The sequence below is a fragment of the Battus philenor genome, unplaced genomic scaffold, assembly GCF_028537555.1.
Source record: "Battus philenor isolate CCGP_79_NKW_IND1 unplaced genomic scaffold, ilBatPhil1.0.hap1 SCAF_9, whole genome shotgun sequence".
NCBI lineage: Eukaryota > Metazoa > Arthropoda > Insecta > Lepidoptera > Papilionidae > Battus > Battus philenor.
In genome coordinates this window covers 9874868-9894849 of record NW_027181759.1, presented here as the reverse complement: position 1 = coordinate 9894849, position 19982 = coordinate 9874868, and the positions used below count along the sequence as shown (strand labels likewise).

The 19982-nt window shown below is 32.1% G+C and overlaps 1 protein-coding gene across 1 annotated transcript; it reads left to right on the top strand.

Annotated features, from left to right (window-relative positions):
- The first annotated feature begins 1428 nt into the window (after positions 1-1428).
- Positions 1429-17901, top strand: LOC137932060 (putative inorganic phosphate cotransporter). The gene is made up of 10 exons (XM_068775619.1): positions 1429-1642; positions 5509-5645; positions 10149-10345; positions 11946-12182; positions 12614-12823; positions 12937-13104; positions 14180-14396; positions 15482-15603; positions 16504-16620; positions 17283-17901. The coding sequence occupies exons 2-10, from the start codon at positions 5543-5545 to the stop codon at positions 17508-17510; spliced, it is 1599 nt and encodes a 532-aa protein (XP_068631720.1). The 5' UTR covers positions 1429-1642; positions 5509-5542; the 3' UTR covers positions 17511-17901.
- The last annotated feature ends 2081 nt before the right edge of the window (positions 17902-19982 follow it).

Genomic DNA, 19982 nt, shown 5'->3' with positions numbered 1-19982 from the left:
TTGGATTTACAAAACTAGTCTACACTTAAACATGTGGACATAAGTTATAAAAATAAGTCACATTTTTTGCATATTTTATAAACGAATAACATGCATAATCAAAAAGTTTTTTTTCCTTGGCAGTTTCAATGAACTTGTATATAATCCGGTTATTAAACGCAAAACCTAAATGAATACTCATCAATTCGTCTATTTATTACAAAGGCACCTGTCTTTTTTCATTATCATTATTTTTTTTTAATTACAACAGCTTTTAATAATCATGTTTTAACGATTACATTTTCAAAATATGACTATATCAATATGTAAACAACTGGTATTTAAAAAAAATGTTCCTGGTACAACCGTAGGCAATAAAAAACGTGAGCGGAAATTTTGGAAGTATCTACAACGTCGTAAATGTTTGTTATGCCAGACCTTCATGGTTAATTTAAAACAAAAACAGATCATTCATTATTCTCGCTTGCGTGAAAAAATGATGATTATATTAACGTTTAATGAATTTATATAAGTGATTTTATTTTATTTTTACATTTTTCTTGTATATATTATAGTTTGTTGATCCCTCAAAATTTATATCGTGCGGACCGTGCTTTAAAAATGGGCTCCCAAAAACAATTCTTTTATTAAAAAATGTAAGTTAACACAAGACATTGAAGTAAATTTCATCTGAAACCAATCCCATCGCACGGCTGATTGCGCATTAGGCTATCACGCTACGGTTGTGTGGTCAGGTCTACATTACGATTAACGCAATTACTATTATCTATCTATATTTATCAACCTAAGTATTAGTTTCCTTCTAACATAGTTTTATTTTTCCAAATTTGCCAAATAAGCTATTACTAATGAAAAGTACATTTTCGTTTATCGTTTATTATCTACACATGTCTCGCATTCGATTTTAACAAAAGCATGAGGTGAAATAACTTTATAAAAATTGTGATCTTTTAAATTTGTTTCATTTCAAAATTTAAAGTTCTTAAATAGAATTATAGTCTTGCAAATAGAACGTTTTCTAACTGTTATTTTGCGTTAAATAAATGATATGTTATATACAGTCCATTATCATGTCATAAGATTACCTTATATATTTAAATATATACTGGTCGATTAAGAATTGGATTAAGAATATTCTAGTCAATATTTTGTGTGTTTAACAAAGTATTTAAGGTAATGTAAATAATTAAAAAGTTTTTAAAAACTAACATTCTTAAATATTACGAAGTTTTCAAGTTCTCTATGTTTGGATTAAATTCACACCAACAGCATAACCTGGTACAGTTCACACGTACCAAATAACGATTTCGCCGACTATATAACTGGTATCGCCAGTTCACACATGATGGACCAAGAAAGCCAATCCACTCAAGGCCGACAACCTCGTGCTGGCTTAACGTTTAACGTTACGGTCCATGACAATATTCGCCATGTGGCCACCGGCGACACTCGTATAGTAGAATATTGCGTATACAAATAGATGAATCACAAACGATAAAGTTAATACTGCTTGTGTTGCCTATCGTAAAACTTGAACGCTACTCGCTGTCGTGTGTGATTGAGTGACTGCTATATCGTTGTGTAATTTTAAATCGGGCGAATGAAATAGAAACAGTGTTTATTCACGTTTTTTCCCCCTAAGGTAATTATGCCGTATTCTCTTATCTGTTATCGGATGCATCGGTCTCTTCAGATGTTTAATAACGCATGGGATATGCGCAGTACGGTATAAAATAGAATATTTCTCATAATAATATTAAGTAAAAGACGTATTTCCGATTCAATTTATTCAAGTAAATAATTTCAATGTGTATTAAATCTTTAAGTTATGTTACAAAAATATTTATATAACATGACCGCGTATAGACAAGTGAAGCAAAAACAGAATAAAATAAATGTTAACATTGTATGTAATAGGATAAATATAGGAATACTTTTGTTTGATATCCTTTAATGGAGTAATAATAAAGTGATTACTTTAAAAATCACGTACGCCTGATATGCATATTCAAAGCAGTTTAATATTTTATGTTGCGATAAATGCGATCCAAAGTACAGTCTTGTATCACTATTAAAATACTAAACAGTTTTAACATTTAATTTAACAAGGGAATTTAATTTTTTTAAAGATTCATATTTTAAGATGTGATATTAAAAAAAATATAAAAAACCACAACTTTCTTTTTTTTTAAAACCGCATCATATATCGTTGAATAATGTGCGGCAGGTATATTGAATGTTATAAAAACATTGCATGATTGAAAAAAAAGTAGTTAATTTTGTATAATATACAACTTTTAAATTGTTTAAGTGTGCATTCTTATTTTCTAGTCGTGAAACTATTACAACATTGGATTACTTGAAAATTTAACACAGATTTGATTAAATTATCAACTCTTGTGTCGAAACTTAATGGTGCCTTTCAGGTTACACTTAAGATAAATCTTTATTTATTGCTCTATATAAAGTAACTTACACTAAATTTATTCACAAACGGACGGACACAGATGGAATCAATGCTTTTAATTGTGTAACTGTTATCTTTACATATATGTATCTTACGAGACAAATTTAATAAATGTTATGTCGCTATACTATGTAGCAACACGATATCCAGAGAATCGCAGAGTCTAAAACAATAACAAAATGCACAAAAAGTATATAATATGCCCTCTTATATATATTGAAAATATTTTTATAATTTCATTTGAACCCATAAAACTTTTGGCTATATTAATAAAAAGTTAAAAGAAAATAAAGTTATTACATTAGCAGACTTTTCACGAAGTACAAAGCTATAAATTGATAATGAGGACTACTAAAACATGTTGCATTTTGCCGACAAGTTTTTGGTCGAAAATGACAAAGAACCGAAATGCTATTTCCAACGATATTTTATGAATGATTTACTTTAGCTATCATTAATGCAACTTATAACAAGTATTGATACAAGCTTATAGTAAAAACCAACGTTATATAACCTTTATTAATATTTTTATCAAAAGGTTAATAACGGATATGTTACAAGTTAACAAAAAAAACGACGCCCGCTAACGTGAGCGTGACGTACACTCAGTTTTTGAAAAAACTTTAAAAGTATCCGTGGTATCATTTTGTTCCACCTAATTTACTCACATCAGTTATCGATAATTACATTAGCTCTAATGCCCTTGTTCGTAAATAAAAAATACTTTTAAGTAATAAAAACAAGTCACTTCCAATAATTTTTCAAGAATATAAACCAAAAATTGATCATCTTATAATTTTTGGTGTAAAAGCTTTCAAGGGGGAAGGTATAGTATATTTGCTGTCAATTCATATACATATATTCAAAAACGCGGTTTCAGAAATAACATAGTCAGAAAAAGCGTTTTGTAAATTTGGACTACTATGCATTAAAATTACTGATTGATTTCTATGTGTTCCACTAGAATTCCTTATGCCAGAAGATGGTGGTCTATCGCATTCTCTTAAAAAGTTAACTCGATGTAACATATTTTAGTCATTACTTTATACACGGTGAGTAGTTGTCATAAAAGGCTTTAAAGATTTTTGCCGACAAATACCAAATGCAATACATTCTCCCTTTAAAAGCTGTATCCAATTATTTTGTATACGTGTAAGTAGAAGGTAAAACGTCTGTAATATATTAAAAAATCATCACACATCAAATCCGGCTCTGTTAAATTTTGTGTTAAAAAAATCTAACCATTTTGCTTTTGTATAAACATCATCTTACGTCATTTTTAACGATGTCATCACTGGCACAGATGGATTTTACAAAAGCTACAGATACGATTCTCATAAAGATTTTATAGCTGTTGCGTGAGTATACAGTACATAAGTTATAAATACCGTAATTAAAACTACTAATGCATAGGTGGAAATTTTAAACAAGCATGTTGATCATTTATGGGTTTACAATTAATGACATGAGTTATTAATATGTAAAATAAATGAAAAATAATAAATACATATTTTTAGCATGCAGTCTATAAGTTAAAATTATATAGTACTTCATGTCTCAAGTTTTTACTTTACTCTACTTAATATCGATCCATCATCATAATTTCAACTATAGGAAGCTCACTGCTGAACATATACCACCCTCTAATATTTCTTACAGACCGGTAACGGCCTGCAATTAGAACCTTCCGACGACCTTAACAATGTTGACTGTCCACCTAATAATTAATAATATTTTATTATTCGTTTCTAATCCATTGATTATATTTAAATATAATAATCTATAAACTAGTTAATTTGTTATAAGAATCTAAGTGTAAGAGATAAATTGGAAGAATAGTAATAAATGTGAAATTAAAAATTATACCAATTAAAAATATAAGTATAATATATGAATATACAAAAGAAGGTTTACGTATTTTGACGTTGATCGATATGACACATTTTGATTGAGAGTTTTATTACAACATTTTGTACCAGACCACATCTGCGCTTATCATGCTAAGACGTGAGATATATGTCACTATCAAAGTAATTACGGCGCCCTGAACTAGTAACACCCACACAGCATTATTCGACGACAGACGTAGGTGCTATGGTGTAGGTATCATGTACAGCTTCTAACGATATTAGCCTGTTAGTGAATCAAGAATAAATTATAAACAGAAATTTATTTTCTAATACATAAAAGTAAAATAATCTATATTTTCCCTACCATACATTTTATTCAGGTTTAAACATTTTTGGTCTACTAATAAGGTTGCATAACGTAGGGAGTTAATTCAATTCATACACTTTTACAAGCTTAATAAGTTTAAATATAAATGAAATAGACAAGATTCGTATGATTTTCAAAAATTGCTACATCTTTTCTTTAATCTTTGTTGATGCGCGTGGCCATGATTATCAATTACTATCAAATAAATAAAAACTTTTTATTTTTATTTTAGAGAATAAAGTTCATCATCATTCATATTTTGTCAGTCATTCTTCTTCACTCCAGAATTTTAAGGTCCCAGTGGCTATGTTTTGACTGCTACTTCAACTTACCAATTCGTATGTACAGATTTCCTTATTCCTGCTTTGGTGTTATAGAGAAATTCCGAGCATAACCCTCTTCGTGGCTCATTCGGCGATTGTGAGTTTGTTAATAAGACCCGAAGTGACAGACAACTTGTTTATCAGAAATAAGGGCACATATTGTTTTTAAATAATAATAGGTTCGGACTGACATAAAATTCAATGACCTATTTAATTTTTAGGAAAGGAATCGTATGTCGCGTTTTGTATTTGACGCAAACAAACAAGGACATTTGAAACAATCGTAGGGAAATCGACATTTTTACGACTTGAAATCAGAATAAATAATAAAGATACGTGACATTGCATTGATTCTGCATGTTTGGAAATTCATTTCTTTTGAGAAGAATCAATATCCTATAAGCGATAATTGAAAAAGAAGTTTTTATGACTGTAATACTACAATATTAGGATAGTACAACAAACAGTTTAAAAATATTTATACAATATTTTTTTTTTTAGTTACAGTTAAATAATAAGTAAAACTTCATGAAACATGGAAGATCTCAATGTGGTGCAGGCGCATAACTTACTCGGACAGAAAACACAAATCCCACCGAAAAGAAAAGACAACGCATTTACAAAAACGCTTCGATCATGTAAGTGTTAAAAAATTAAGCGAAACTTTGCGCAGTGTTATACTAAAAAATTAAAAAATATATGTATATATTTACATACATTTCCCTAGTTTTACAAGTAAAAAGTCGTAGGATGTCGACTGCTGAACCTAAGCTTTCTTCATTAGATTTTCAATAAGATCGGTTTGGAGCGGTCTGCACTTACTGTCTTACGACGACCTTAACGAAGTCTCGTCAATTCTCTTTGTGGGTGAACGTTCTCCGCTATGTTTGTCGTTTCTAGATCTGAAATGCAGAACCTTAAAACTCGGCATCATATTTTCTGCGCACTATGTCGCCTTCCTACTGTCTTTTAACTTGTCAATCTTTAAGGCTATGTCAATGACTTTTGTTCATCTGTGAATCTCTGTATCGTATGGCTAGTATATAACGTCATGTAACTTTCAATAGGCAATTGCAGTTGATTTCTACTTATTTATACAGACTTTCCTAAAATATGTTCAATAATTAATCTACGATCTAATACGGCTAAATATAGGAAGTTATAAATACTTATAAATGTTCTAAAACTATATTTAAATTAAAAGCAATTGTTTATTATTGTCTTAACAATATTATTATGTTAATTTGATGCAAAATATTTTCATTGAACTATGATGACATTTTGTATCTTGTTCATATTAATTAGAGACCATTCAGAAGGACGATATCAGTGCTCTTATGCGAGTTTGAGATCATAGATAAATATTATAATTAATAATTTTAGTAAATAGTAGATTAAAATAAATTTAAATGATAGACATCTAATCATCAGTATTTATTACAATCAGTCGCGTTCAGCAGTAGAGACGGTGTTGCCACATAAAAATTATTTTTAACATGTTGAAGCGCCACCGTGCAATTTAGAGGCGCTAGTATTGTAGGGCCAGTGTTTCTTATCGCAATAGAAGATAGTTTTCGTTCACAATGAAATTAGTAGAAGGATTCAACACATTTCGCTTCGAGTACGTTTTCTCTATCGTTTATCGAAATGATAAGATAAGATTTTATCGAAATGAATTCGTGACTGTTGTTTTCTTTACTACAAAAAAAAAATAGTTCTGTGCGACTAAATTTAAACAAAATCTATATGTTTACTGTAAATTTCATAAAGAAATGTAAGCATTATTCTATATCATGTTACACGCTGCCAGCAGTCGAAGACGTGGTCCAAACTGTCAGCTACTAATGGTTGATGTGACGCACAAAGTGTTAACAATAAAATTGGACAGAAAACATCGTTCCATTTTCATTGTTAATACTCAACCGCTGTTTTGTTAAAATAATGATTAGCGTTGATTAAAGACATTGTTAAGATCACGGAAAGTCGCAGGACCGGTCAGGATCTTTTGAGGAGGCTATATCAGGCTTTATGGTGGGCGTTTTTCGGCTAATATGATCACGATGATTAATTACATGTGCGTTGAGACGACAAAACGAGCGATTTACAATACAGTTACAAAAAATTGAAAGTATATCATTTAAATATTATAATCATATTGAAGAATTTTCCTTGATCTAAATGTGTGGAACTTGGTTGGTTGAATTTTTTGCAGCATTGATACTAAAATGTTGTATACATGAAAACAATGTTCAACTAAATTTAAAAAATCGTAACCGTTGACCTTCTGGCCAGCTCTCCGAGCCAATTGTAGCTTACTACCTTTTATGTTAAATAATAGACTATGAAATATAGCAGTAAATGCCTACTTGAATTTGTATTTGCAAACACGGTATTTGACAACATATCACTTAACGTTTCTGTCTCCTCCGTCTATCACTAACTTATCTCAGAAGGTAACTAGCACTTGCATGCACATTATAACATTTTTTTTTCGAATTTACACAATCTTAATTTCATTAATTCGAATTAAAACCAAAATACAATTCTGGAAAGTTCCCAATATAAATAATTCGATACGAAGTTCAGCTGCACAACAAAACGGAACGTTGTTTGGCACAAAGTAAAACAACGTACCTAAAATTTACACTCACAATGTTAAGGCGAACGGTAAAGTTGTAAGCGGCAATACTGAAGTTTCCTAAAGTTAATAAAAACTTTAGCAAATTTCAGTATTCTATTATTATAATTAATATTTTACTACCATTTTAAAATGTAATATTACCTGGTATGTCTAATTAGAAATATACCATAAAGATCATATATATTCAAAACAATAACATAGTTCCACTGCAAAGCATTCTCATAACGATCTTTTTTTTTAAAAATCGTAACATATATAACTACAAATTATACATTTCCGAAGGGCATGGCTTGAGTAACAAAAGTGGGATCATTACAGAGCTAATAATAACAAAACAAAAATATATTTAATGATTAATTAGCCTAGGGAAATGTGCAGCTTGCCAGGAAGTCGGACTACACGTTCGAAATACAAGTCCACTGCATAGATAATGTTCAAGAAAAGATCGCACAATAGCCAAAATTTAAAATCATTTTATATAAACAGATCTGTTACAAGCTGCACTGTTATATTATAGTCTTTACTAAATTCAAAGAGGAGTATTATTTACCAGAAATGGAAATAATGCGGCCCATGATTTTGTGGCTGAACCTGTCTGTCCTTTAAAATAAATCAGTTATTGCCTGCGAATTCGCCTACAAGATTGTCTTAAAGTAATATATTATATATCACATCCCTGAATGAGGTTCGAATTAAAAGGCCTCTTGTACGCTAAAGATGTGTTTATTCACGGCGCCAAAATAACAATAGCCATGAACGTAAACTGACTACTCGCGCACAAATTCGTAACTACGCGATCACTCAGCTCCTAAATCTATATACGGATTCTATGCTCACTATCGCTTCGTTTTCGCTTCGTTTCGCTTACAAGACGCCAGACGAAAACGTCTTTCTCGGGACCCGTCCGTAAATACAGCATGCAGCTATTTTCGAGACGGTTCGACGCGGGGGGGGGGGGACGTAAAGTAAAGACACAAAAAAGATACCTGCAAAACCATACGTAAAAGGAGCGTAGTTCAGCTTGGTTACGGAAAGCAGCCCATAGAGACAAGACAAGACGAGACACACCCGAAGAAGCCTCTATTGCAGTCCGTACTTAATTAAATCTTACTGCCTACTCAATTTAGTGAAAGTTGCAATAAAGTTAGGGACACACAACAGAGCCCAAATAACTTTATTGCCTTAATTAATCAACCTGCCCCTTTTTGATGATGCGCCGTCAGCCCCGACTGGCTCGTTTGTAAGATTTGTCCTTTGTTCCCAGCGGTCTTGCTGGTGTCTGATATTTGAGCGGTCGTCATAATACTGAGACGTGACGGTGTGAACATTTAATAGACGAACCACAGACTGTCAAGCGAAACCCTTTACCATCATCATTATCTATCATCATTTTAGCCGTAAACCGTACACTGCTGGACGTAGAGTCTTATTCCCAATAAAACCGGTAGGAAAGGATCTGCAGAGTCTTCGGGCGACCGTAATTTAAGGTTGTCCTCATTATGAGTCATCGTTTAGCCTTTGTCAATTTATAGCTGAAGTAATCCCATAATGAAATCTCATTTTGTCTCTTAATGCAATTATTTTAATTCTAGGAAATTGTTAGTATTTATTAAATTTAATATAATATTTTAACCAAATTTTGACGTTCTTGTGACTTTTAACCCAATATTCAAAGCAAACAAAAATTATTTGCAGAAAAGTCATAACTATAAAAAATCGTTTGTTAAAATAATTGAAAAGAAATTACGGGTTTTTGTTAAAGCATTTATAAATTGTGGCAAAACATAAAGCACAAGAAAGATACATCAATGTCGGCGCGCTCATAAACTAAGCTCAAAATTTGTGGTTTAAAATAACAAAAATAGAACATCAGAGATCGTATTTTATCGTACAAAATGTAATTTTATCGGCATAACTGTTTTTTTCTTTTAAGAACGCTTTAAGCAAACACGGCAAAGAATTTTAAGAGGTATCCTCTCTTCAGAAAAGCAGTCTCTGCGCATTTTGGAATGAGGTCTATTACGTTATCTCAAAATCTGTGACAAGATAAGGTTTATAAATTTAGCGTTCCCAATAAAGCTTTATAGCTTTTACCGTTTTAACTTTAAAGATCAAAATCGTTTAAATTTTCTGTGAAATAAATAACATCAATAAGGCAATTGTTTCCCCAGTACTTTCAAGTTCTTGTCATTATTTGCATATTGCGTTGTAAAGGTGTCTACTTCGTTTATATTCTGTATCCATTGCGTACACGTAGATATTTATATCGATAGTAACAATTCGTTTACATTTGCAACTATGTCAGCTATGAGATAATAATTATTAAGATTATGGCTGGCGCCAGTAATAGCCTGTGTATTAGTAATCATCACAGAATGGATTCTATTTGCGTCCAAACAAACTCATCAACAGCTCGCTAGCAAAAGTTATGATGAAAAAGCAATTAGAAGCTTACCAGAACGGACATAATAGTTTGAAAAATGTAAATTTTATTTTTCAGGCTGCATTATACCACAAAGGTATATCTTGGGTGTCATGGGACTTCTTGGTGTGTGCAATGCGTATACAATGCGAGTATGCCTAAATTTAGCAATAACACAAATGGTGAATCATACCAAAAACAGTGGTGCACATTTTGATCCTGACGCTTGCCCTGAGGATGTGATTGTTGGTAACGCAACTTCGGTGGAACGACCTGTAAGAGACTTTATTTTTATTATATCATAATGCGATTCAACGCACATAGAGCATTCAACTTATGGAAAATGTGCCTCATTCATGATAATATTGTGCTATTTAGAATATTAAAATGGAAATTTTATTGAAAACTGGTAGTCGAGTAATAAAGGTTATGATTTACAAACTTTGCATACTAATTCGAGTATTGAGCCATTTATTTAAATTATATGTATAATATCGCTACAGCTCAAATCTGGAGAGGTAAAATATCGTAAGGAATCAGGCCCATTCTAGGACTATTTGTCTACTCGCTTGTGTTCTCGTGTGGTGAGTTACTATTCTGTATCCTCACTTTCACAAGGGAAAAGTTTTTACATAAATTTAGTACCTGCTTTACTGTAATGATTTTTTGTCTGAGGATGGGAATAGATAATAGTCTCGATCATATTAAGCATGCCCATATCGAACGACTCGCTTCTTCTTTACAAACTACTTCTTCGTACTAAAACTGGTTTACCTCGACGACACCATCAGTGTCCGACGCTGCCACCCCCCGGTATAATATCGTCTGCTCCTTCACCGATCGCCGCATTTCTTTTGATGAGGATTGTGCTAACTCCGTTGTTACTGACGTTCAATCCAAACCAGCTTGTAGATCACCAAGGTTTGGCAGACAGGAACAGGATGATTTTGTCATTCATCATCATTATTTCAGCTGTAAGACTTCCATATCGACAGGTCCCCCTGTGTCCTCTTCAAAGCTACATCCAGCGTCCTTCGACACTCTAACAAGGACGTTTGTTCACCATTCTGGTATTTATTTCATAATTAATATGTCTTGTTAACTCATATCAAGGACTCACACATGACATGTCAAGGACTAATTCTGGTGACAATAACACTAGTTTCTTCTGGAGACTTGACAGTCTAGAAGCACTAAATGAAGTGCCTCGCTCTTAAAGAATCCTAACATAAATAAAATTACCAATAGGCCTTCACATAATGACAGACAGAAGAACAGAGTAAATAAAATAAGAACACAAATATATTATTTACAAACTTGACTGATTAAAAAAGAGTTATTATTGGATTAAGCTTTATGGCGGTGTTTGATGCTAAAAATAAAATATAAAATGTGTGATAATCATATAATTTTGTTATTAAAAACAGAGAAGATGACGATTTCATTCCTATAAGTTATTCTAGGTACTGGCGCTTATTTTATAAGAGATAAAATACGCGATCAAATAAAAAAGTTTTAAACTTTTCATTAACTGATGTTGCGCACGATATTGTATTTCGTATTTCTTTATTTCACTGAGTTTTAAGAGATAAGTTTGTACTTTCCTTTAGTTGAACAGAACATTTATTACTTTCTTATGTTTAAGAGTCGAGAATAATGAAAATCCTTACCTTTTTGATTAAAATTATTTAATTATAACTCATAAACGGAATTTAATTCTAATTAAATTAAAAATGAAATACACATTTTTCTTTTGCGCTAACTTATCTAAATAAAGGTAAAATAAGAAAAGTTAATAATATGTTTAAGTTACATATAACACCCGATTTGATTTCCAATAAATGCACACCCATAAATCTATTCTTTTACTTTCAGTATGCTACATTTGAATGGGATGAGAAAACACAGGGACTTATTCTGAGCGGTTTCTATTATGGTTATGCGGCGACACAAGTGCCAGGAGGTTACTTGGCAGAACGATTTGGTGGAAAATGGACCCTCGGTGTCGGTCTGTTAAGCACCGCTCTATTTACATTCCTAACTCCCATTGTTATCAGAGCAGGTGGGGCGACGTGGCTTTTTATACTTCGGGTGCTTCAAGGAATGGGGGAGGTACTACTTTTTTATTACATTTTTATAGTTATCTGGCTTTTCTAAAAGTTTGCACAATTTCAAATAGGTATAGGAGTTCCGTACTCACTTTTGAAAAATTTCATCTTGATGTATTATGTAAAACATTTCTGTCATTGTTTTTTATTACATGTGCGAAAATATCTTACATTGCTTCGTAAAAATTCAAAACATGTACCTCCTTTAAATCCGTAGCGAATTAATAAACTAGATCTTAAATGTTTTGTTAAATTAAAACGACATAAATTACGGATAAGCCAGTACATGTACAGTCTAGAAATTTCAGAAGTTTAGAACCTTCGTCCTTGTGTTTTTTTTTAGAAAAATTTAAGTAAAAAGTTTTCTATAAGCAGGTTACAGTTGGCGTTTATTGTGAACTATTATTTCTTCTTTAACTTATTTTTCTGTTACAGGGTCCAACGATGCCAGCTCTAATGATAATGCTGGCTCGGTGGGTTCCCCCTCACGAACGCTCGTTTCAAGGTGCACTAGTGTTCGGCGGCGCACAAATAGGCAATATATTTGGTTCTTTTATGTCAGGTATATTGTTAGCTGACGGCAGAGATTGGGCTTACGTGTTTTATTTCTTCGGTGGTTTTGGTATATTTTGGTTCACTTTATGGGTAAGTCAGTTAATTAAGTTGGTTAATTTTGATCCTAGTAATAAGTTATAGAAATTGATGAGTAATGATCATCTAGCTATTATCGAGTTAATGTGGATATGTGGAAATTTCAGAGCTTGCTTTGCTACAGCACACCGAACACACATCCTTACATATCTAAAAAGGAGTTGAATTATTTAAACAAGAATGTGACAACGGCCGAGAATAAGACCGCGAAGGATCCGGTTCCGTGGAAGGCGATATTACGGTCAGCGCCGGTCTGGGCGCTGGTGTGGGCCGCTGTGAGTCGTTTGATTTTATTGCTCCAACATTTGTTTTTATACACGTTTCGTTTGCATTTAGATAACTATGTAATAGACGTTCCATCGAACGATCACGTGAAAGCATCGCTGCATTTGCAATTTATTAAATCATCGCGTACGTTTTCCTTGCGTCATAGAAATTGAAAAGATATTCTTTTTTAAATCTTAGTAATAATTTACAGAGTATTATGATCGTAATAAACTACTCGAGTTTGTTAATATAATATATGCCATTAATCTAACTAGCTTTGTTTCAATATACGAAAATAAAAATAAAGATGATAAAACGATATTAAGTATGTTGTAAGCGGAAGGTTACGCTGTTAAAAATGTATACATAGTTGCGCAGTCAATTAATGTCTTTGTTCGACATGGTTTAGGCCTTGAGCAAAACGTAGAACTAAACAAGACGAACTTCGTGAACATTCGTTTTGTATTTGTTATGGGAATACGTACTGTTTTGAGTTACAATGATGTTTAGTTGTATAAAAAATAATCCAAGTTATTTAAAGATTTTGAATCTCTCTTTTCGAACTATAAGTTTTGGTATTTGTTGCTTTCTTTTGATTTACTCAAGTACTATGATAGATGGCTGAGATTTTAAGTCTTCTATTTATACAGGGTGATTTCTTATAGTTGTAAAAGCTTAAAAGTGGTCAATGTATGGCTTATTTGCTGTTATTTTGTTGTTATCTGTTAAACCCTTTGTAAAAATTAAAGGGTTTCAGAAATAAAAAATATCGTAATATTAATATGGTAAGAAAATGCGATATCAAAGTTCGGATTATTACATAATAAATTAATTATTGTATACAATCTGTCTCTGCAGACTTTATACTGATTGAAGTTATAAACTAGTCGCAAATCGATAGAAAAGATGAATTGACGTAACAAGTTTCAGAGAGACCACTTTTTACAGGATAATTTGGTTGTAGGTGTACAAGCTTGAAAGCTTTTTGTTGCCAAATGAGCTATAAACAAACCTCTTTTAAGCTTTTTAACCTGTAATTGATCAACCCGTAGGTGTAGTTTTTATACATTTTAATCTTTTCAGGTTGGCCATGACTGGGGCTATTACACAATGGTAACAGATTTACCGAAATATTCGCACGACGTACTTAAATTCAACATCGCGACGACCGGTACCTTAACAGCTTTGCCGTACATTGCCATGTGGGTCTGTTCATTTCTGTTTGGATTCGTCTGTGATTTATGCATTAAAAAAGGCTGGCACACAATTAAGACAGGCCGAATAATTCACACAACTATCGGTATGCTAGTATTTTTATTAAAGGGTTTTGTTATTCTAATTATTAAATAATTTATTACTGCAATTTTTGTTATGGTACATCCTTGTAACATTTGAACTTCCATGAATAAAAGCTTGAGAATGCAAGTCAGTGGCTTATCTTCGTTAACCAGCCAACGAAGCGCTTTGCAACGTTCGCCAACGTCTTAGATATGAATTAAACTAGTTTTCATAAAGTGTTTCAAGTCTTGAAATTTTAAATTAGAAAATATTTCTTATTACCTTTTTTATTTCAGACGAATAAAATTTACCGCAAGTATATTCTATAATAAAATCTTCTTCAAGTTATAGTTGACCAAACATTGTATTGCGCGTATAAAATATGAAGTTTCATTTTAAGAAACTGTTCATTTCTTAAAGCCGGGTTCATTTTTGAAACAGATTTGATACACGTTTAGGCCTTTATCTAAATACAAATGCCTTCTGAGACATTACGACTACAGTTTCTTAGTGTCTCGAGGTAAGTCAGTTCGGCCAAACTGATTGAACTTGACTACCGGAGACAATACAATTGGGAAATATCATCAGTCTCGTTATCAGTAATCGTAGTACCGATAATTTAAGCAAATAATTATTAAATTACTAAAATAACCATTAAGTTGATGTTAATTAAGTTATTATAAATCTCATACTCACTCTAAACTAAACTAAGCTCTAAGCTCATCTCTAAATTACAAGTAATGAATAACCAATAACCAAAATTTCATGCATTGTATATTATTAAAAAGTCTATCTGACTCAGTCAGTCTAACTGCTGGTCTACCTACAGACCACCAGTTGGACTTTCTACCAGGTAGCAGGAAGTTGTTGGATGCGGAAAGCGCGATAGATACACCGGTCATCATAACGAGAGACCTATGAATTGCAACGGATGTCTATCAGCTGATATGATGATACTATTATTTGATTTTCGATCTTGAAATTGATAGATTGGACGGAACATAATTTTGAATAATTTTAACAATTTACGTTAAAAATTAACTGATGAAACAAAGACAGATTTAGATAGTAAACATATGTATCCATTGAATCTTATATTACTTGCAGCTGCGACCGGGCCTGCAATTTGTATCATCTTGGCATCATATGCGGGATGTGACCGTACAGCGGCTATGGTTTATTTCATTTTATCAATGGCACTCATGGGTGGCTTTTATAGTGGAATGAAGGTAATAATAGAAAATTCTTTATCTAAAATTTGTTATACCCTTTATTTATCAATTATTTTATTATAAAATTAAATTGTTAAGATCAGTGATTCCCAAAGTGGTCTATATCATCTATTTAATGTTACGTATATTTTATATAACAGATACAAAATTTTACTTTGAGTAGTTTAAATTTAAATTCAATTAATAAATTTATAAATTAACAAGTGCTTTTACTTTAAGTTTTTAACACTAAACTTCACTACGGTTAGAAATTTACAGGAAATCAATATCAGGTAAGCCGGGGGTCTACCCAACACGAAGAAACATGGCAAGGGGTCTACGACACAAAAAAGTTAGGGGAACTCTGGTTAAGATCATCGGAATACGCTGGATGCAGGCCGCGTCCAATCGATCCTATTGGAAATCTATAGTCCATGTCTTTAATGATGACGATGACAAAAATTAAAATTTACTTTTTATCACTACTTATTACATATTTATTTCGTTTAATGTTTATAAACAGTGTTATGCTAACTTTAAAATTAAGTTATTCCACAAGTAATTCATTTGATGTACTTACTGTAGACTTTAAACGCGGGCTACTATAAATCGGTACTATTGGAAATCTCAGGTGGAGTCCAGCAGTGGAGAACTTCAATATTTTGGAGATATTATTAGTCAAATTACGATGTAGAATGTAGTTATTATTATTTATGTGGGTGAACTTTATGTCATAAAATTATGAACAAATTAAAACGACGAGTAACGTCGTTTTAATTTGTTCTTGATTGTGACTTGGTCAATTATGAAACCAAAAATGAGCGCCAATATTGGAACAGTATGAAACAAAATTACGAAACTTATTTAATTTTTGTAAGGATGTAAACACTTGACAATATTTTCTTTTATGTTTATTAGGTTAACGCATTAGACTTGGCGCCAAATTACGCCGGAACATTGACATCACTGGTGAACACAACGTCAACCTTCGCTGGCATTGTGACGCCTTATTTAATTGGGCTGTTGACACCTGACGTAAGAATATTATTTTTTTTTAATTTACACATTGCTTCTAAATATTATTTTCGAAATTAAATAAAATCCGGTACAAAGCATTAAAATATAGATTTTTATGCATTCGAAATTAAGAAAATGGTCACTTATTATATATAAATATATATATAAATATATATAGAAGCCCAGGTTAACCCGTTTCCCAATAAAAAAAAAGTTAATTAGAGAATAATCGATAGAGCCCAGTGGGTTGGCTGAAACCACCACAAGGCCAAAAGTTGAACAGATCATCTAGATGGTCGAAATACTCTCGATGCAGACTGCTTGGTACCAGTTCTATGGCTAAAATGATAATAATGATAAAATTAGAAAACCATTTCCACTTTGCTAAATTGAAGAAAACTCTTTAGAAAGTACGTCAAGATCATAAAGTACATAATTAGCAATTTTCAAAAATTAGATTGTTCCAGATCTATGGATCAAAGGCGTAAGCTGAGTAACAACCACATATCACTATATTCTTTATCCGAATTATTTTCTAAAATTTTAAAACCGATCTCAATATTTTTCTTGCAATTTTGTCAATCACGGGCGTCAACATAGTTTTATTAGTGTGATCTAACAAAATTTATTCTACGCAGGTTATTGCCAAATTATAATAATGATATTAAAATTTATTACAGTCGACACTGGTGCAGTGGCGTACAGCCTTCTGGGTTTGTTTTGCGGTGTTGGTTGGTACCAACGTCGTCTACTGCATCTGGGCAGACGGTCAACAGCAATGGTGGGATGACGTCCGCCAATACGGCTATCCAGCGGGCTGGAAGCATGGTCCTTTAGTGCGAGAGGAAAACCCAGAACAACCGGAGCTTTCAGAACAACAAAAACTTTCTGATAGAAATGATGTATGACCATATTTTTCTAAAATTGTCGAATAGTCACGACTTTACCACCATATAAATAAAAGTATAATTAATCGTTTATACCAGACAATTTAATCAATATTTAATATTTATAAGACGTTATTAAATAATATGGGACCAAGATGTTTTCCAAAACCTCTTACTGGTTTAAATATAGTAAAAAGTTACCTTTGAGGTTATTTTAGTTATGGCAGACATTACGTCTGACCTCGATACTTACGACATTATTAAATTATAATAAATAAAAAAATTGCAATTTGTAAACAAGCTTTAAGATCTTTCTAATATGTACATAGATTTAATATCAAAACCAGTTTAACTAGTCAGTGTTCAAAATGCATGATGCCTATAAGGTACAAAAGGTTACTTAATGCTTGATATAATGATTAAAATGTTTATATTAATATCATTTGTACTAGTATATATTGTTATAATCGTTCATAAACTATTTTTATACATTTTAATCTTTTTTTTATTCCAAACCAATTTATCATTTACTCACATTAACCTTGTGTATATAATGAGAAGAATGCCAGAAAAACCTAATTAGGTAAAAACTAGAAGCATTGACCTCTTTTATAATGGCATCCTTCAACTTAAAGTTACGGGGGTGTCATGCCACGTGTCACCATTGTGGTAGCGAAGAGGCACACTCACTCAGCACACGTTAGAGGAGTGTATAGCTTGGGTGGAGCTGCGCCGATTACTTACCGAATGACCTCTCGTTACCTTCTTTCGCTAAGGCTAAGGCTTCGTTAGGGCGATGGTACAGAACTAGCGGTCATGTAGCGCAGGAAGTGCCTTTGTGAAAAAGTAATGTTGCAGAAAGAGGCTGCAGAGAAAGAGATAGAAATTACAACTGAGCTCCTCATCCATATTCGAAGACTTGGACGTCGATGAAACTACGGTAGTAGGTAAAGGTGTACCCGTAATTTAAACAAAAAGCGTCGAAGTAGATTGTGAGATTTTAGCTGTTAGAAGTCTGGAATATAGGGACATTCCAGATTTCTAACAGCTAAAGGAAAGGGTTCCTTGCCCCAGTAACGGAGGAGGAGGCGAGACGTATTCTATGTAGGAATTCCTGACAAAAAAAGTACACTGGAGTGTATTGTAATACCTTACATAGTTGCCAACAAAAGAGTTACTAGTTTCATGAAGCCTAGAGAAAAGTAAAACAACTTTCTTTCTAGTGCCACCTTTTAATAAATCCAAAAGAGGCGCCAGCGCAATCTGTTGACTATACCAGGAATAACTTAAAACAAAATCGACTGACACCGACAGAACTAGTAATAGAGCTGATAGCAGACCCAGTGTCTGTCTACAACTGTTTTTATTACGATATTTTAGTCCAATGTGACTTAGCGGGAACGTCAATAGATTGAAACACATGATAAAGATTATAAAAATGTAAGAAGAGATACTGTGATGCTGAAGTGAAAGGTGAGTTAGCAAATATTATTGCACTAAGCAATGAAACGCATCCGACATAGCTGGTTGAAGGAATCAGAGGAGATTGAAATCTTGTAATGATGAAATATGGTATTAATTTATTTTATATAGGTATCTTTGGTTTAAACAAAAAAAAATAAAAAATCTTTGGTCTAAAATCTCACCATCGTTTAATATTGTTTGGTTTTACAGTCGAGCGCTGATATTTTCATTATAATCAAGGTTGTTTTTTAAAAAAAATCTTGTCTTCATTGATGTGTTAAAAATTAAAACAAATCATCCCACGAAACATGTATAGAGATCGTAATATTATTGAAATTATTCTGGTACCTACAACTAATCAACTTTCCGATAACGTGCGCTTGATAGTAAACTTGTCAATGTCGATATATCTAACACAAACAGATGTTTCGCAATAAAAGTCTGTGTTCTCATTTTGTGTAACAAATATGGAAAACATTTAGGTTACGATTTCGTCATAATAAGATTTTATATGTAATTTCTATAAACGTTTATTACAATACATTGAAAAGGACTTGAACATATAGATATCACTACAGTTAACATTTTCCTCTAGGATTATTTTCACTAATATTATTAAAGCGGCTTTATTTCTATAATGAATAACATATCATATAAAAAAGTATAATAAATAATATATAAACAAATATGTCATATGATTAATATATACATAATATGTGCATACATTAAGATAAGAATATTGCTATTAATAATCAAATTTAAGATTAAATTTAAATTTCAACCATATCAAATAATTTTAATTTATTTAAATTTTAAGTAAAAAATAAATTAAAAAGAATAGAAATTAAAATTTAATTTTATAAATCATAAATCATTATGGACCCCTTTACGGGTAAAAGCCTCCTCGATTTTGCTCCACATGTCTGTCTATTGCTTTGGTGGTCCAGTATTCATCAGCTTTTCTTTTTATTTTATCCAGATATCACTACTGTAATATTTTCATCCAAGATATTGTACGCAAATACATGA